At 37.2% G+C, this 21,329-nt stretch overlaps 1 protein-coding gene across 2 annotated transcripts in view; it reads right to left on the bottom strand.

The window, feature by feature from the left end:
- LOC149065555 (cell adhesion molecule 1-like) overlaps positions 1 to 21,329 on the bottom strand; it is a 247,602-nt gene that overhangs the window by 99,646 nt on the left and 126,627 nt on the right. For both annotated transcript variants that reach the window (XM_089253732.1, XM_089253733.1), the window contains exon 3: positions 133 to 356. In XM_089253732.1, the coding sequence (XP_089109858.1) occupies positions 133 to 356 (224 nt within the window). The remainder of the gene's footprint in view (positions 1 to 132; positions 357 to 21,329) is intronic.

Here is a 21,329-nt window from a genome sequence, read left to right as displayed (position 1 = left end):
GTTAGAAATTCCCGGGATCACAATAGCTTGAAAACCATCGACTTGGTATAAAAGAAGAAAACTTATGAACGTAAAAAGAAAAATGCACACACACAAAAGACACAATGAAACTCTCATCGAAGTTATACTTACATCGACTTCTACACCGGGTTGTTCGAAAACCTTGAATTGCGGTTCAGCCAAAGGTACATACCGAAAAAATTCGCCCATATTTTTATACCACTTGACGGCGTAGAGTGTCTCCGTTCCTAGATCATAATGACATCGAAGAATTGCGGACTCACCGGCACTAAGAGCTGCCGGAACATGAAAGGATCGGATGCGCAAAGCATAGCGTTGTTTGGCCGCTTTTGTATCTATAATAAATTGAAAAGAATAAAAAAAAAGTTGTGAACTAACCTGCTGGTGCCAAATAACGTCCGAAAATCATCATGGACTTTTTTTTTTTAAAAAAAATTGTTTTCAAAAACATGCAGAAATTCACATAATACTTACTATTTTTCCAATTTTCGGTAGTGTATAGGAAATCGTTGGCTGCATCATGTATAGTTTACCCTCCATGGTTGACCCCCATAAAAACGTATTGAAAATATGTTTTTCCTTCACAAAAACGGATGTAAATTTGTCTTGTGCTGTTTTAGCATATTTTTAATTGAAAAATACATCAAAACAGCAATTTTATTTATTAGAGTGGAATTTTTTTGATTACTTAAAATGAGTAATTAAGGGCAAAATATACTGTTTGCCTTTATTTCAAGTTACCTATAATCAGATAGAATATTTCTTAACAAAGTTGAATAGTTTTTAATTTGAACTTTATTTCCCATCTCCGCAATTTGGTGCTATTTTAAAAATTCCTAAAGATGTAAAGTTTCAGCAGCTTTCAAAAAATTACACCAACGAGGAATCAACTCATTTTAGATAAAAAAAAGTAATGTATTTGCATAACCGTATTCTTTAGTGAATATATAGACACACTAAAAGATGCACTTCCAAAAATTTCAAAACAATTGAGAAAAGAAATTGGTATAAAGGTTTTTTTACCATGTAATTTGCCATGTATATTCAAATATATACGGGACACACAGAAGGTTGTTTTATTCAATCACTTAAATAAGTTATTAAGCATAAATATCCGATTATAAACTTTTTCACTAGTAATTGATGATTTATTGTAAATGACAACTGCGGTATCTTACGTATAATACTCGTCTCTTGTTGCATTTATGCTGTACTAGATGTGCCAAAAATCCGTAAGCTTTGAAAATTAATTAGAAAGAAACGAATGGCGACAAAAAATTGCTGTAGAAAAATTGTTGAGATCAGACATATCGGTATATTTTAATCAGAGAAAAGTTATAAAAGTTACCGATAGATGGTGCTGAGACAAAATATATGAAAACGATTTATGCAAATCAGGCAGTCAACTAAAAACAATAACAATACAATTCTGCACTTCATAAATTTTTTTTTGAAGAACAAGTGTTCCGTTTGACTTCATGATAGGAGGCAAGTAAAGCAGTGATTCTCAACCGCCGAGCCCTGACATCAGTCAAACCGGGCCGTGAATGGCTAAGCGTTTCAGTTTTACCCATTTATTTCCTATTACTCATGTGTATGACCGGGCACCGCCTGAATGATACTTTCACCTTGCCGTGGTGGGTCCTCTTGAGCGCTCTGACAACAGCGAGAGCTATGTCGGCAGTAGCTCAGCTACTGGTAGGGCCGTCCAAGCCGGACAGGTCTTCGTGCGGCAGGAGCCAGACTAAGAGAGGTGCCTAGGAGATGGTAGACTCTGATTCCAAACTACCCTGACACTGGGCAGCGGGAATGTCAGTACTGGTCTTTCATCAGATAGCTATTCACAGAAATGTGGATAGTACTGCGAGAAGAAAGCAATGGCAAGCTACTTCTCATCACTGCCAAGAAAACTCTTATGCAAGATATACAGAAGACTGGATGTTGTGAAGATATTTATTATTTGAGATGTTAATTTTTTTTTTTAAGGAAGGAAAAAAAAACTCATCTCTGTCACTACCGGGAGTCGAACCCAGGTCCCTCTTTTATACGCTCTAGCGAAGGAAAATCTCTATCTCCTCTGTTGCTTAGTGGTCAGAGCACTCGTCCGGCAATCGAGGGACCCGGGTTCGACTCCCGGTTGAGGCAGAGATGAGTTTTTTCCTTCCTTAAAAAAAAAAAATTAACATCTCAAATAATAAATATCTTCACAACATCCAGTCTTCTGTATATCTTGTATTAACAAGTGGAGAGCGACATTCATGTCATATCAAAGACTCTTATGGATAAGTTGCGCACAGAAGGCTCGCAAGAAAAAATGGTAATGCTTGGAAGAATGGAGGGAACGAGAGGGAGACCAAGCACCAGATGGATTGAAGAGGTGTTGCAAAGCACTAGAATGAAGCTAGCACAACTGAGACATGCTGGGAATGACAGACCAGCTTGGAGAGCCATGATCTATAGAGTCACCAAGAGTCGCAATCGACTCGATTGTTCCTAACAACAACAATGACCGGGCTTTCCACTCACAAAAAATAAATCGGCCGGGCCGTGGACTTCTGCGCGAGCGCTAAGATTGAGAACCACTGAACTAGAAAGCGAGTCACAGCATGTGTTCACAACTCAGTGGGGCATGTCAGAATGGTTTCCCCATACATGATGACTTGTGACTTGCATGTCAGCGCCATCTAACGGTGGCCTTTGTAACTATTTTTTCTCATGAAAGATCCGATTCCCCTCTGATCTAATTCTTGTAAAAACTGCAAACTTTTATCATCATTTATTCCTTTTTAATTATTTTCTTAAGTTTTAACAAACTTTTGACTCACCGGTACGTCAGTTTCATCATTTCACAATTTGAAGAAAGTCCCCATGAGCTCGTACGGAAATTTAAAAATGAATGAGCCTTCGCTTCATATTAACTTTGTGTCCGTTTCGTCAAATGTGAGAGATTTTAATTAAATAAGGATTCAAATCCACAAGGTTTATAGTAATTAAGTGAAATGTGTGTATAATCCTAACATAAACTCTACAGAAAGTTTTAGTTCCGTTATACGAACACCACACTCGGATGGAGTTGAAGTATATTCACTCTTCATATCTGACGAGCTGAATCATCGTACAGTTCCTCTATTAATTAATGCAAATAATATTTGGGCTTCGATATGTTTATGTGTTCACGTAACATTGGTAACAGATGGGGGGGTGGGTACTATCATTGTCATCAAAATTCAAATATTCGGAATGATCCGAATAAGGTAACGCAATGTGAATATAAACTAACCTGCGTTGATGTGCATGCATACGGTGGTGATTTATGGTACTGCAAAATATGTCTGTAAACCCCACATTAAGTATATCTGTTCAAACATTTTGCTGATGCAACAAATGATCAGAAACTTGCACTATTTTAGATAAATCGAAGTCATATAGTTTGGCAGGTTTTGATGGAAAGGTCAGTAGAAATAGGTGATTTTCATAAATTCTAGAATTTCGCATTCCACTCAGAGCATAAGCTCTGAATGGAATCTTGCATTTGTGAAAAAAATAAGTTATTGCTCAATATACAGCGTGACCGGAAAGTCCTTACCCAGGACTTTTTCTTCTTTAACAATAGTTGTAGACAAAATCTTCCAATTATAAAAAAAATGTTTTGAATGAGGTAAATATATTTCTATTATGGTGATTTTACATCAATTAATTTTTGAAAAAAAATACAGAATTCAACTTTTTCTTCACTAGGGCCTTATTGTCATATACTGTATACACATAGGAAAAGTTTGTCCTTTCGGAAATATGTAGAAACAAAACACGTTTCATCGCCGTATGACAAATATTAACCGAGATATTTTATTATAATGTTTTACGGGGAATTCAGGGGTCGTTCACAAATTGAAAAACTGAATAGTTAAATTAATAATTGACCATACAATGAGATACGGTTTCAAACAAGTATCTATTGTTGATAAATTGTGTGTGAGTGATTATGTTTGATATTCTATCGTTTAGAGAAAACCTATCAATAAAACTCGATAAATAACTTTGTTTGCAAACACGCAATCAATTTACTGTATGTTTCTAATTTCTACATACGAAATGTGTAGCAAAAGTATTGGAAAATTTCACCAACTATAAAATCGCAAACGTGTAGTACTAAATGACATTAAGGGAGATTTAATCAACCTGAACCTATTCTGATTCACATTTTTTTGCACCGACCTCTCAATGGCAGTTGAACTAAGCTTCCAATCACCAAAATATCAGATAAAAATTAAATTACAAATTTTCATATTAAATAACTCTCAGTTTTTGTCGTACGTTGATGAGATTTGTTTTATTTTTCACATTGCTGTATTTTTCAGATATAGCCATAATGCCATCGAGAGAATATAAAAATTAAATTTCGTGTTTTTTTCAACAATTAATCTGTTTATGTAATAATAATAAGATATTTACCTCATTAAAAAATGCTGCAATTGTTGCAAGTTTTGTCTACGACCAACGGTTCAGAGGAAAAACCCGTCGTAAGAACTTTTTGGACACGCTGTATATTTATTCCATTAATTTAGTCTATAACGATTTAATAATTTTCTATACGGCCTTAGAAAACGATTCACTGATTTTCCGATGAACTATTGCTTTGATTCATTTAAATTATCGCATTTCAGTGCCTATGACAAATAATACGAGAGATTGAATATCCTTTCATTACAAAATTGAAAATATTTCAAAATTTTACTGAATACCATCAATAAAAACAAAATAATCGCATGATTAAACGCATCATCGTCTTTGAAATGATTAATTGAGCTTGAGACGATACGACATATCAAATTTTTGAATGCGAACTGAATAGAATCACATGTAAATTAGTCCTCCGGAAAGAAATATGCTGAAATAGACATTTGAAACATTATTTGAAGTTAAAAAAAATACATGAAAAGATTACTTTTCCCCCCCCCCCCCTATAAAAGGTGCGAAAGCTGAGTAAAGTTTCGTTTCCAAATCCAAGCATACGTGAATGAATCTATTCCAAGCATAAAATCATGCTAGAATAATTTCAAAGATGAATCGAAGCATTTTCTTCAGCAGCGCAAATCATTTTATTTATCGGTTCCGAGCTTCATGCTTGGAAGAACGTCTTTCCTAAAATCTTCCTTATAACCATTCAAATTGCTCCAAATGGGCGAAAGATCGGCAAGGGACAGGAAAATCTGGAAAAGGAGATGATGAAGAAGCGACCTATTGCGTCTGTTTCAGCAGGAAGCTGGTCTGATATTATTAGTACTTTGCGAGGTAGTAAAATGATTTTCGTCGTTTGATTGCATACCATGTCCCAGAAACATATAGAAAAGGAAGGAAAAAGGGTTCTCTCTTCCCCTTATAAGGAAGTTGCATATACCAAATATATATATATATATTTCGCTTCAACATGTCTCTGATAAGAATACGATGCAGTCGAAGATGATAGCCAAGCCGATAATCAGTGAATGTAATATGTATATCTTCCGGAAAATGACGTTTCGTGTTCGTACGGGGGATATCATTTCACTCCACAGCTGAAGTTCTCCATGAATATATAGCTCTTGGGAATCTGTTTGAGGATGAAATTGCCTATTAAATCGCGAGATTGAATAAAAATTGGCTCCATGTAGATCAGGGAAGTTTACTTTTCGAAACGATAAGCTATCTAAATTTGTGAGAAAGTATGAAGCGCCGAGTAAATATGGTTGCGCCTTTGAAAGATTCTGACACTCCAAAATTGCTGGTACTTGGAATGCCGCCTTTTCCTTAACTTTCGTGTTTTAAAACATGGTCATATATACACGGTCTCGCTGAAACGTTTTAGGACTAGGATCATAAGTGTTTATTTTTGATCATTATACATATCGTCGGCGTTCAGGCAGAAGTCACCAAGTCCAAAATTGTAGTTTTGAGATACAGGCAATTCAAATTTTTGAGTCATTGTGAAAAATAGAAAAAATAATTTTACAAATTTTTAACTTCTACAGTAGTTTTACTGATGTTTAAATAACTGATTTATATATGTCATAAAATGATTAATTGAAAGTTCTAATCGACTGCAGTAGCCCGTCAAAAGGTTTCTTCTGGAGTTAGTTTAAATTTTGGCAAGTAAAAGTCACTGATTATATGTATTATTTTGAAACAGTAGTAACAAGCGACACTGATTTTATTGCCGAAAATATTTCTACTATTTTAGGGTGACTGTGGGGCGCGGAATCCGAATCTTTTATTGGTTTTGTCAAGTTTTGCTCTAGTTTTTGAAGTACAGTGCAAAATAAACTTCAATATCAATGCATAAGCAGCATACAAAACACATTGAAACTGTGCAAAATGTCAGTCAATAAACTTAAGATCAATACGCATATCTGAGGATTATGTCACGCTATCACATATCCACACGAAAGTTCTAACAGCTGGCTGATGCGAAGATGAATTTCAGGAAAGAGAGAAAATCCAACGCCCTTTCGGGGAATCGAACTGACGTCCTCTCATTTGCCGGGTGAGCACACTAGACTACAAAGGCAACGAATATCTCGGTCTTTCCTTAGAGTTCGTGTGAACTGAACGGGACCGTACATGGTACGTGTAGAACACTGATATCTGATGATGGTATAAATTTAATTATGTAGTTTGTTATAGCTAGGAAAAAAAACAAAACAAATGAAGGATAAAATTCCCAACCCCAAAATTTTAATGCAAGTCATTTCAACCAAATACAGTGAAACCTGTGTATAACGATACTGTCTGTAACGACAAACCTACCTATCATGATATTGTCTATTACGATAAACCTGCCTATAACAATATTTTCTTTGGTCCCGGCGAGTATAGACAGGTTTTACTGTACATTGATAAAGCTGTCATACTTAGGTTTTGATTCTGGCCACCACATGTGTCAGAAAAGTGACACATTTTCAATATTTCCCTGGAGTGTGGCCAGAAAAGTATACAGCGTGTTCCAATTTCTAAACTATCTTGCTTACCATTTACTTCATGCCATGTATAACAACTACCAACTTGATGATGCATAAGCCTAACGTATAATTCACGCATAAGTAAAATCTGCACAACTACTGCTTTCCAACGGAAGCATGGTTCACTAACTGAATACAGTCAACTCTGCTTGAATTAAAAGTTAATAATATAAATCACCACGTCCTTCTAACGACTCATACACATCGGCAGTAAATCGTTGGCGTTCAAGCAAAAGTCAGCAAGCCCAGTTTTGAGATTTTGCCAAATTAAAGTTTTGAGTCGTTATTAAAAACTATAAAAACTGTTTTAAAGATTTCTAACTCCTACAGTAGATAACTGCTTCGTGGTTCATAACTGTTCATATCATGAAATAATTAATTGGGAACTCTAATCAATTGCAGCAGTCTATCAAAAGGGTTTTGGTGGACTTAGTGACTTTTGCTTGAACGCCGACGAAATCTGCTAAAAATGATTAAGTCGACTTGGTGATTTCTGCCTGCCGATAAAAGTGCCTACATGACTTGGTGAAATATGAACACTTCTATTGCTCAGCAGCAACGGAAATTCAATTCCGTTAGTGAGTTTCATCAGACTGTTGAGCATTAATTGAAATGACGCTGCGGTAATTATTTCAAAATCACAATTTTTGGACTTTTGGGATTTTTGCCTGAACGCTGATTATATGACTCATGTGAAGCTGTACATTCGTTGGTGTGAACCGTTCAAGATATTGCTGAAATACCCCGTAGCTCTCTGATCGTCTTGATATCACCGAATCTCTTCACCTTCAGTTGAAATTTCAACTTTGGGAACAAAAAGTAACCTTGTTGGTGTCATATATATATTTTTTTTTTGCAAAAAACTGACAAAAAACAGTTGCGAATTGGAACGGTCGTGCAACAAGAACCAATTTTGTTTTTGTGCGAGCATGGCGTGCGAGAGAGTACACGTACGCGATTAGCCGATCTGATTACAAACATGTAGGACGCTGCATTCACTGTTTGTCCTTCAGGAACGAATTTGATGTGAATTAGTTCGTTACATACAACGCACCTTGAACAGCTTCGATGTTCAAGCCAGTTTGGCTAACGTGTGACGATATAGCTCCTTGAAACTTTAGGCTAACTCAACCACCATCTTTTAGAAAAAGTGTAGCTTCGGTATTATCGCTATAGTCAATAGCTGTTCCTTGTCCTGTTCTTTTTCCAACGATTAGACATCACATGGAGCGGCAAACCAGTTCTTTGTTCAAAAATGGAGTACAATGAGTTTGCTCACTTTTATAGGTGCCCTATGTGAGGATGCCCACACAGTTAAAGATATGTCTTCTCTAATATTCTCTAACATGTCGGAATTTTCCAAACCACACAACACACATTTGGCCGAAACAAACACTCGTCACTGTTAGAATTTGCAACAAAGGTTCGAGAAAAAATATTCGACAAAATAAATATTTTATCTCGGTAAGGTCTCACAGCAACTATGCCATTTGGTATCAGCAATGAAACAACAAAATTTCAATTGAATCAGTTCTAAAACTTTTTAGCCAGACATGCAAGTATACAGGGTGTCCTGTAAGTCCTAATTCAGTCTTTGTCTCATCAACGTTCATCATATAGAGGTATAGTTTCAATTTAAAAACGCTCAAAATGTGTTCGCAAATCCCCCTGCACCAGTTTTAAGAGTGAAAAAAATACAGTGTTTCACCAAATAATAAATCCAAATTTTTATACGATCGCCTGTCCTCTACCTTCCAATTAGAAAGTTGTTCCCCTGTCTCTTTTGAGCCCAACAAAAAAAAAGCTCTCATACTTTTAATTCCAATATTTGCTGAGATATTTGAATACAAAATCAAAGAAAAAGGCACAGCATAAACAAATGAACAATGCTTCTTTCTCACATGTATGCTGTTCTTTCTCAACTTATCTCTGATTTCGGATTCGAATATCTCAGCGAATATTGTAGTTAAAACCATCGGGGAGTTTTTGTTTTGTTGGGCTCGGAAAAGACACGGCAACAACTGTCTAGTTGGAAGGTACAGGACAGGGGGGACCGCATAAAAATTTACTTTTTTATTTTGCGACACACTGTATTTTCACTCTCAAAACATGGTGATTTCGGAACACATATTGAACATTTTTTAAATTCGAACCATACCTCTACGACGAACGGTTGATGAGATAAGGCCGAATTAGGAGTTATAAGCCATACGTATATTCTCTATACTATAATATATAGTTAGTATCTATTAAGACTATATTGAAAGCTTTGCTGTACAGCTACTATCAGCTTCGATTTAAGCTCAAGTATATAGATGTTTATAGCTATGGGGATCTGCAATAACGCTCTCACAACGTTTACACCAATCACAATGCTATCTCAAACAGAAAGCCTACAGTCATTTCCGGATTTTACCGACCGGATACACCAATATCGAATATACCGTATACCGAGGGCTGTTCGAGTGAATAATGTTTACCTAAAGGGTTACAGGCTATATAACTGTAATCGATAAACCAAATAGATTTTGACGTACTGTATTATACTTCATCATTAAAGGGAGATGTTGCACGAGTGTTTTCTCCGTTACAGTTTATCCTATATGATCTTTTCGTTACAATCAATATTTATACATCTCGCTGTTCAGAGAGAAATGCCCGTATATGAGAAGAATTATATTGTTCATAAATTTTCGAAGTTGTTAACCATTGATAAAATAATTTATTGCTAATTAACAACTAAGAACTTACTTTGCTTAAGGGAGTTGGCGTACGCAAATTCTCCAATTTTTCAATTTTTAAATACTATGAAATTTTCTGCGTCTAACTGTGTTCAAGTTTCTGTTCTATCTATACTAAAAATATTTTAATATAAACTGCTGGCAGGCATTACACATGCTAATGTTTTTCACTAAAGTCCGTTTTTCTCGAAACTAAGATTTTGTTATATGAGGAACATTTTCTCGAACACCACTCATTAAAATGTCTTGAAACTTTGCGTGTCTCTCAACACTATGGTGTTACATACATTAACACGAGCTTTTAGAATTTTATAATTGTTGGTTAATTTTTTATCGAATTTTAACTCCAACAACATGCAACTTTTTTCAAAAATCACAAATATTTACCCATATTTTGGGCCATAAAAAGTTCTTGAATAATTTTAATAAAAAATCTTCGTGTTATTTGTTATTCATTATAAACTTGCAATGTGTCAACCAGTATAGGTCTCTAGACCCCTTGACTGATTTTTTTTTCTCATCTTGAAATTATGTAACAAATGAAATTAATAAAGTGAAATTGAAATCGGTATTTTCATCACATGTTATGAATTCATGTAATACAGGTGCATTGCATGTTAGATTCTGCTGTTTATCATGATCGATTAAATCTATTTATAAGACTATTTATATATAAATATTTTAAAAAATATATAAAATAATCCTTATCTATTTATGATGATCACCATTTTGAAAATTTAAAAAAATTCACGTTCCGACATGAAAAAAAGTTATCGAAATTATATATAGATTTTATCTATGAAAGTATATCAAAATTAAATCAGTATTTAATACTTTGATTCTGATAAAAAGGATAAATAAAGCTCAGACTGTTTGTGTCGAATACATTTCTGAACGTTGGCTTAATTATACAGGGCCTCCACTCTTATTCTTGTCCAATATCTAGTTCCTAACAGAAAGCCGTAAAAAATTTACAACTAATAATCAATTTGATTTTCTGGGAATTTCATTCAATGGCATAATATAAGAAGTCATAGGTCCTCCTAATGGAAAAATTAAATTTGTCAAAATTATTTATTGATAATTTTATTAAGAAACTTTTTATCCTTATCCTTTTTTTATCCTTTTTGTCGCACCACGGTCATTTTCTGCACACGAGGGCTAATTAGACCGGGACCTACAATTTATTGCCGATTCCGAACGGCAGGTTTGTTTTTCGTACTCATCGTGAGGTTGGTGCGCTAACCCCTCGATGGGGGACTCCCTGCGGTAGCATTTTTTGCTGCGGTCAAGTCGCCATTTTTTGTTGTACCCCTGTGTCAGGAAAGTTTTCTGACAAGGACGAACTGGATATCGAACTCGCGACACCTCTAAACATCCTTTGGTACTTTAGGCGAGCATCTTATCGACCGGGCTACCGCGCCCTATTAAGAACCGGTGTTATTCTTCGCTGTTAAAATAGACTGGAACCAAGCGGAAATGAAGATGGGTTACGGAAACAAAATTTACATGCCTGTGCGCAGGGGAATAGGACCTCCTTGCGCACCGGGTGAGTGCTCTACCATTAAGTTACAGAGGACTGAAATTTTCTTCTATTAGAGCAGGGGTCTTCAATGTATGCCCCCCCCCCACACATCTTTGAAAAGAAATACTATTTTACATTGACAGGGGAATTAAGTTAAGATCCGTTAAAGCTCGCTGGTGATTGAGAACTGTACCGCCTTATTTATAAGTGTAATATGTTTTTGATACATCCGACTATGTTGAAAACGTCATATTGGAAGAAAATGTAAAATTTTATTTTATATTTTTTTATGAAATCCCTTTTTTTGCAGTGTCAACAAAAAAATGTTTGCTTTGTTATACGATGCTTAGAACCGAAATAACGTTCACTTTAGTGTTGCGTTTTTACATACAGGTAATCCGTAAAAAAAAAATTTAAGCGTCTTTTCCGAAGAATGCTATTTTTTGACATTATAGTTCAGTTTGAAACATTATTTCTAAAAATCTATCGATCGTTATCATTAGGAAATTTTAATATAATATTTATATATATATTGTTGAACCTATAAAGAAATAGTTAAGGTCTATCACTTATATTTGCTGGATTATAGTGTTTTATGGACGATATTTAGGATGGAATTTCGAAACATTCACACGTAAATGGATAAATTAACTTATTACACTTATAACATATCATAACCAACTTATGAACATATCATACAATGTTCTAAATTTTGGTTCATAACCTGCACCATTACAAACTAAGTACATTGGGAAAATAACAAAACATTCCATTCATAGAAATTTTTCAGTCGTGTTATTAGTTATTAAATCGAATAATAAACGAATTTTGTTTAAAATATAACATATGACTGACTTTTTCATAGGAAATCGCATAGGCAATCCAAAATTTATTATTGCTCTCATCATATTTTGGGACATTTTCTATCAGAAAATGCTATTTAAGTTCACTCCAGTATCATTTCATAGAAAAGTGCTCTCGAACTTAATCGGATACTTTACGAGTGCCGTCCTAACGAATTCGGAGGGTTCAGGGAACAAATTCGGGAGGGAAATTTAGCATTGAAAAAATGAAAATAACAACGAAATTACTGATAATAAAAACATTGGTTAAAGGAATAATAGTATTTCCAATAAATTTCAGATATATAATTTCTAAAAGAATTATTTCTATAAAACTACAGGGTGGGCAGAAAGTCCGTAGAAACTTCAAAAATTCATAAAAACCGGAAATATAACTGAAATAAAAAACGGTTTGAAGGGTTCTACATTGTTAGGTCACGGGAATGTTTTTAAGACAGGAAAAAATAACTCAAAAAACAGCCGATAGGCGGTGCTGACGTACACATGTCAAAGAAAAGATACGCAAATAACGAACATAATGCCACCAAATCGTTCATTACAGCAGTATGTGTTCCACATGACCACCACCACAGGGATAACACATTGCAAGAGAGTCACAAATCCAGCAACGACAGAGTGCAGCAGGTCCGGAAGTATAATGACACCTCTCGGCGGATCGCATCTTTCAGTTCCGACAGATTGGATGAACCGGATCGATACAACCGGGATTTCAAATATCCCTACAATCAGAGGTCTGCTGGTGTCAAATTTGGAGACGGAGGAGGCCATCGGAACCTGCAACGCCTGCTAATGATTTTGTCTTCTCCGAACGTCTGTATAAGGAATTCCTTGACCGGAGTAGCAGTGTGACTAGTTGCTCCATCTATCATAAACGTGACGGTAGAAAGCGCATCTTTTTCACGCAAACACGCCACGACCTTCTCGTGCAGAAGCGTTAAATAACGCTGCGCATTCACCGTAGCCGTTTTCCACCTATTTACTGGGCACAGCATTTCAAAGAAGAGGGGGCCCTATGATGAATGAACTTGTGAACCCACAGTACACTGTCACTTTTGGGGAATGCAATGGTTTTTGTGTGTACTGCACGTGGATTAGACATCGCTCAGATGCGACGTTATGGATATTAACGTCGCCATGAAGCGAAAAATGAGCTTCATCTGTCCACAACATATTAGAGACCCGGATGGGATTCCGTTCAATTTTGGAGTAAGCCCACCTCGCAAATGCTTCCCTTTGTACGGTATCCGCGGATAAGACTTCATGGCACGAGTGCAATCTGTATGGGTACAAATCAAGGATTCCATGAAGAATATTGCATTACGAGGATGGTGGTAAGCAAAAATGTCTGCTGGTCTTTGCAGATGATTCGGACGCTACCGCTTCCATTTCGGCTGCAACAAGCGGCGAACGTGCTTTCCTTAAACATGGTCGTCCGGCTCTCTCTTACACGATCCTCCAGTGTTCCAGTTTCCTCAAACCGCTAAACAAACTTTATGAGGCCTGTCGTTGTTAAAAAGCCCTTTTCCAGTCTTCACATTCTTCTGAACTTGGAATTTACGCAAGGCAATGGTCGCTGATTTCTCGTTAACGTGAAAAACAACTTCACCAACAAAGCTTTATCCTTCGCACTCAACATCCTTGTTCACATACACGGACTACAACGGTGAATTGATTGGGGATTAGGAGCGCAAGTTCCTATAACCTTCATAGGCGTAAACTTATTGAAAATGTTGGGGGGGCTCAGGCTCTAATGGAACCTCGTTTATACGACGCGTCGTATAAATGCGAAAGCAGTACTGCTAAACGAACTTTTTCCGAAAATTACCCCCCCCCCCCCACCTTTTTTTTACAGACGTTTCCGAAAAAAAAAATTTGTGAAAATCTGTCGTTTTGATTCAAAATCTTATGCTTGAGAAGAAATATACTTATAATACTATCATAACATTACTGTTGCTCAAGCAATTCTTCAATTCAATAAGTCTCAAGCAATTTTACGGTATTCATTTCAAGATTTAACCGAAAAAAAAGTGTTATTTAAACGTTATGTAAAACGTCCTTTACTTGACAGAGAACACCGTTACAAAATTATCGAATGTGGGGGCGACAAAAATCCCAGTTACAGCCCTGGCTATCAGCATACCGTAGCCCGTTCAATAATTATTTCAGTACCTGTCAAAAGCCATTGAACACAGGGCCACAACTAGGGAGGAGCAGGCGGGTCTCGTGCCCCGGGCGCTAGACCGGATGGGGTGTAAATTTCATTCTAAAACCTCTCCTTCAACATTACAAGGGGGGCGTCAAAATGCGCGCTTGCCCCGGGTAACCAAGCATCTAGTTGCAGCCCTGATTGAACCAGTCAATCATCTTAAATTTTATTACTTTTTCAGTAAAAAATATACATGAGAAACTACAGTCGATCCCGCTTAGTTTTTCCGCTCACAACGTTTCTTCATGATGGGTTTTTGAAAACCGTAAAACACTGTATTTCAGTGACACGTTTTCACCAATTGAAAAATTATGTGATTCGATTGATAGAAAAGGTGTTTTCCAAAGACTTGGGAGTTCGAATCGAAGTGAAAACGTCGATTAATTGAAGTGTATACAGGCAGGGCCCTGGGTAAAGCAGGAATTAGGAAGCTCTTGCGACAAGAGTCAAAGATGTTAATTGGTCAGTGAATGTATGTTGTTTGAATTTCGGGGGCTCAAAGTTATAAAGGCTTCATTTGCCCATGAAGAAATTAGGCCCTGTATACAGGGATAATGTATAGAAATGTATAGCAACTGAAGCAAAACCTCGTACAAATAAGTAAGGTCAGAAACGTAATAGGGAGATATATACAAAGGGTTCCATTACATTTTCCTAAATACAGTAAAATCTCCACAAATGATCACCTGTACTCAAACACAAATATGCATCAGTGGCCGCCTCTATTCGGCGTAAAATTTCTATGGTGGAGCCCCGTACGCTCTCCTCTTATATTCATTTATCGAATTTACTGATTTATTTTCTTCGAGTGGGTGCGGAGCCCCCGGGAAGTGTACACGGAGCACCGGTTGAGAACCGCTGCTTCAGTGAAAAGTTTCCCAAACTTTTTGTGTTCCATAGCTCTTCTTTAAAAAAAATTTCTTTCTCATTTCTCCCAACTCAAGCCCACCCATAGGATCCTATACTAAACCCATAGCTTCTATCGACCCTTTGGACAATTGCATCGACCCCTTCCCCCAGGGGTCGATATTTCACACTTTGGAAAGCACAGCTTCAGTGGCCATTCTTGGTTATTATACAACTTAATTTAATGAAAGGTCACGGGAAATTTACCTTTTTATTTTTGATTTATTCTTTTTTTTTTTTTGCACTATTTATAAATTTGTTATGATTAGTCCTGTTTGTTGCATTTATATAAATTAACCTCTTTTTAGCATTAATGTGTGTATAAATGTATGTAATTGAAGAATTTTCAGAATAAGTGCAAATTTTCAAGTTGTGCGGAAAATTAATTAAATTTTTGTAATTTTTCAAATTAATATTGCTCATAAATACAATAAAAGTTCGTTATAACAACAGCTCACAACCACAAGAAAAGTTTTCGCTGTAACGTAGTTCTCATTATAAACGAATTTTCACGTTTCGCTCTGTAAGAACATAAAATTATTGAAAATTGCTGCTTTATCTGCATTGGGACGTCTTTGAGATCATTTCGTTCTAATATTAACGATTGAACGGAACTCTAGTCATGTGAAATTGATTTTTGATCTCAAATCAGTTGATTCTCTAAGAGTATAAGACGTTTTCCATAGAATTTCGTATCATCAAAGCGGTTTAGATGACCAACTGAACAATTAAAAGTCTGAACTTATTACATTCATGCTCACTTCCATGGATTTATGGATCAGGAAAATCGTCTATCGAATCGGAAATTCGACATTTTCAAATAGTTTGGTTGCTCAACTCCAAGGACCTTCTAGCTACAATGGACCATACCCGAATCCCGGGTGCTTTATTTGCTTGTCATTTCTTTTTTTTCAAGTAAAAAGAAGTAAAATCTCAGGAGAAAAATCCGCCTATTTTTGACATTATTCATGTTTTGTTACTTGTGTGCACGTGTAGTTTGCTTCTTTTTCGAGCAACTTTTTCTTTCTATTAGTGAGCAGCTACGGTACTAATAACTAGAAATTCCTAAATAAAATACATGTAGAAATCATTTGCATGAGAATGTTTTTGCAAATGAATATGCACCGAGATAAATAGAAAAGATGCATTTAAAAACGCATTTGCGTTTTTTGCTTGGTTATTTGTTCTTTAGCACATATTTTCTCAGTTTTAGTTCATATTTAGCCATTTTTTTTAAGTGGAAAATTCGGGCTCTAATTACAGGCGAATCCCGTTTCAACGAATACCGTTACAGCGAAAATATCGTTTTAACGAATGGTTTTCTAATCCCTCTAATAAGTATACATAGGAACAATGCAAACAATCTGAAATTTCTTTATAACGAAGTGTTTTCTCCGGTTTCTTGGACTTCGTTATAACAGGATATTCGACTGTATAACAATCATTTAATGTATTGTTACCAAAGTGAATGGGACAAGGGCGTAGCCAGAAATTTCGTTCGGCAGGGGGAACCAAAGTGATAGAACAATAGATTTGGTCATCTTTTTCCCTTTTTTCGGTCATTTTCTCACATTTCGGACGAGGGGACCAGACCCCCAAGTCTTCCTCTTCGCTACGCCCTTGGAATGGGACTACCCCTGAGCATGAGCGTACCCAAGAAAACCAATCTATTGGGGGGGGGGGGGGACACGGAATTTCTTCCAGAGAATTTTTGAGTTGGTGCCAATTTTCCAAAAGCATTTAATTAACAAAAATTTATTTGATTGTTGGGGGCGTAGCCTTTGCCCTTGAGCCCCATTCTAGTTTGATCACGGTCCAAGTAAAAATATACTTTCATTCTCTCTCTCTCATTGAAACGAGCACAACTCCGGTCTATCGCCATAGGCAATTTATTCAGATCTAGTCATGCCGTAAATCTGAGTATATCCTCCCAGGATCCCCCAGATCTCATGAATCCCTAAAAACCCCTGGGCGGGGTCATGAAAATGACTATATACAAAAAATATATTCAGAACAGTATATGCATCTTTATTTATTCCAAGGTTGGACAAACCCCAAGTGCCAGGTCACCATGGTGACTGGAAAATCTGTATTCGCGCCTAAAATTTTGTATATGTGATTGCTAAATCAAAATCTAGTGATGGCTCAAAATTTTCCGATTTCATAATTGTCTTCCAACATAGAAAGGAGTAGAGCCACAACTAGAGAAAGCAGGTAGGTCTGGTGCTCCGGACGCTGGACCAGAATGTGAGTCGAATTCACCCTTTAACTGCTTCTTCTACATGCAAGGGGCGCCAAAATTCCGAATTGCCCCAGATGACAAAGTATCTAGTTGCGGCCCTGGGAAGGGGTCATCAATTCCCAGAAAGATTGAAAAAAGATTATTTAAGATACTTTTCTCGTGAAAAAACCATGCTTGGCTCTTACAAAATTTGGCTGGTGCCTAAATTTTTTAATGATTTTTGTCGAGCCCTGTATTTATTTATATTTTATGATACAGTGTATATTTCCCCCAAAATCAAATTACATGTCACTTATTTAAGATTTATTTTACTCATATATTGAGTCATATATCAGGTTTTAAATTAGAAAAATAATAATTTTTTTAGTTGCATAAATTTCTTATTAAAAACTCGATTCAAATATTGTCACTTTTACAAGTATGCAAGCCAAATGGAGTTTAAATTTTTCTTAAATAAATTTTAAATATGATTGAAAAAAATAAAACATGGTAAGTTTTATTAATTTATTGATATGTCTAACAGAAAAAAAATATTTTATACTACGCTTTATTGATTATAAGTATTAGAGGGCTGCAAAATCTAGATTGTTTTTGAAGATTCTGAATAAATTATCATTAAAGAAAATGTTTAAAATGCATGAATTTATCAAAAATGTGTAGCTATATTTAACATTGCTTACTTTTTCTGTCAGGAAACTGTGCGGAATCACGAGGAACTTTTCCGTTTTCTTGTAATACAACATGTTTTACTAACAGAAGGTTATACTGTACGTGCACAACCGAATGTGGTCCACACAAACCATAAAATACTGTGGAACTGTCCATCTCAACATTTGTGGGTGGGGGGGGGGTTTCAGTGGAAAAACAAGGAGTTTACTTCAAGTGGCTCCAAACACAGCTATTCTTATTTTGCAGAATCACAAACTTCGTCTAGATTTTTCTTCACCACCGTAATTTCTTTATATTCCAATTAGGATCATCTATGTCGGCGTCCTTCACGGATGGCCATCTATTAAGCACAAAAGCTTTTAAAGCCTTGACCGGCGGCGTCAAGAAGAATGCAGTTTTCAGGATCAGAAGGGGGGTCCCCATATGGACGGATGCCTCCAGGTGACATATTCCCCACATAAGCGACACGCTATACACTCCCTGTCCTTCTAATTAGGAAATGGTGATTGTATTCAGTAAACCTGCATTGAAGCAGCCGAAACTGAACCCTATTGAAATGCTCTTTGTCAGCTGCAGAAGGTGCGGCCCCTTGATCATGAAAAAAAAAAATACATGGAATAAAAAGCCTGCCAAAGATCCCAGGCTAGAAGCCCTTCTCCAGTATGTGGGAGTCCATGGCCGTGCTTATAGCTCGCTGAGTGCCCCCCCCCCCCCCCGGGAAACACGCCACTAGATGCCACGGACGGGCTGTAACTGGGAGTGAAGATCATTTTATTGTCGGGAAAGGGGGGGGGAAGCATCGAAATGCCTCCTTGAGATCGACTGTGATGCCGCAAGATATTTAAAATTTCTAACAGTGCTGCGAACGTAAACAGGGTATGTAAAACCCCCTCTTTGCGGTCACCGGCTGGACAAATAGAAATTCGTCCGTAAAAAAGAATTGATCGGGAAAGGAGGAACCCTATTAAAACCTTGAGAATAATTCTTCATTTTGAAATAAACACAATTTTTTGAATAACATAAGTAAGAAATACTACATCCTTTTTAGAAAAATTCCCCAATTTAATTTGCAATGGAACATAGAAAAAATTACAGTATTTTCCGATAAATAGAGGTCGCATCCTGTAAAATGGCCGGAAAAAAGTGTTTGTGAAAAAATCGCCACTTTTTTTTTACATGTCACAGCTTCGTGTAAGGCCGAAACTCACTGTACTGACGTGACGTGATTATTCCGAGTCTAGGTGTGGAAAACGTATCCATGCGATTTTTTTTTTGGGGAAGAGGGGAAGATTGAGCCAGCTCTCCGAAATTAATAAGGGGGGGGGGTCTCGATCCCATTGGCTTAAAACAAGTTACGACAGGTAATACAAGTTACGACTTAATGCACTTAACATACAAGTTACGCTTACGACAGGTCCAAGCACTTCCCTGTGAAAAATCGGTGTCCTCGCGAAAGATCTGTCCAAAAGCCCGGTCCAACGGAGACAGGATCATTTTAGTCGTGGAGGGAGGGAAGAGTATGTAATTTTTTCACCCTCTCCCCACTAAAAAAACGATCGAAACGATATTTTTCGTTCTTCCACCACCCCCCCCCCCCCAGAATTAGCAGTCCCGACAAGAATTCCGCCTGTGAAAACTGCCTTCTTCCCTAGTTCCGGCCCTGGCTACCTAAGTGTTGGAGTACTGGAAACAGGGCTGGGGGGAGGGGTCAAATGTCTAGGGTGCCGGACCAGAGGGGGGGGGACGCAAATTTCACCTTTTAACCTCTCTTCAACATTTATTGAAATACCGTATTTAAAATTTCTATATAAGAGTGCTGCTAACGTAGATAGTTTGAGAATCCCTGATTTATAAGGAGGAAATTTCATATTCCTAGTATTAGAATGCAATGGTACCCAGCTCAGGGGGCTTTGAAATTTTCCATTCATTTCTTATTTTCTTTTTTTTTGTGTGTTAATTTTATTTTACTATTATTTATTTGATTCCCCTCAAAGGCACCGGAACCTAGGAGTGGAGGATATTTGAGCCCAAAAAATTTTGTAAGGTGGTTGAGCCCCCCCCCCCCTAATAGTTTTCAGAAGAACAATGCAGTGCGTCCTCTGTTTCCTGCGTATGTGCTTCATTTCATTCCCGTATATAGGGGACGGCCAGCAACTTTCAGCGCTCTCTCCCCACCCAATGTTAATTTCTTCATGTCAGCGCCTCTGTTGTGAAGAACTTGTTAATAAGCTTAATCATTGTTCACTTTACCTCCTCCCACTTTTTTTCTTTTGTATCATGTCCCCATCCCCAAGGGTCACACTCAACAAAAGAAGGAAGAGATGCTCTTGAGTTTACCGACAGTGCAAGCAAGAGAAAGGATCCCTCCCCCCCCAAGTTATCTACACTGGTGCCTTCAGGCGCCACTCTGGGAGGACGCAATTTAGGATGAATGGATGCTGGATTGATTCGGAGATAAGACTACTATTGTCACAGAACAAGTGCGTTGAGATTCTGAAGAAAAGTAAAAAAATAAAATTTCGAGCAGATGGATTTCTACTATTTAAAGAAATTTTTTGTCAAAAAGTTTTTTCTGAGCCAAGTGTGAGAAACATATCCACTCGAATTTTTGGGGGGGCCGAGCCGGCTCTTCTAACATGTTGGGGGGGGGGGGCTCGGGCCCACGGGCCGGATACAAGTTTACGCCTATGTTCTACCCCCACCCCCACTCAAATTTTGTTGTAAAGGGGCTCGAAAAATGTTTCGGCATCGATCCTGAAGATCTGTTATGAATGGGCATTTAGAATGTGCTTTTTTTCCCCAATATTTTTCAAAAAAACATTGGGGGGGGGGGCTAAAAGTTATTGGTCCTCCCGCATATACGGGACTCATGCGTGTACGAAGGAGAGGGAGAATGCATTGCACAATGGTTTTTTTCAGTAATTACTGGGAGGCTCAGTCCCCTTACAAAATTTATTGCGGGGGGGGGGGGGCTCAAATGGCCTCAGCCTCTAGGTTCTGGCACCTATTCTTTATGGAGTGTAATTTATTTCCGTTTCAATATCATTGCTTCCCAATTTTCAACCTCCCCCCTCCCCCCCCCCCCACCATGCATCTTTGGGCTTATTTTCATGTCGGCGCCATGGCCGTCCTCCGGTCGCAGTGCACAAAAGAAGAGACAC

Source organism: Pholcus phalangioides, unplaced genomic scaffold, assembly GCF_987345545.1.
Source record: "Pholcus phalangioides strain wild (caught in Gottingen) unplaced genomic scaffold, Ppha-v1.0 ptg000039l_1, whole genome shotgun sequence".
Taxonomy (NCBI): domain Eukaryota; kingdom Metazoa; phylum Arthropoda; class Arachnida; order Araneae; family Pholcidae; genus Pholcus; species Pholcus phalangioides.
The sequence above is the reverse complement of the archived record's forward strand: the minus strand, read 5'-3'. Positions and strand labels throughout refer to the sequence as shown.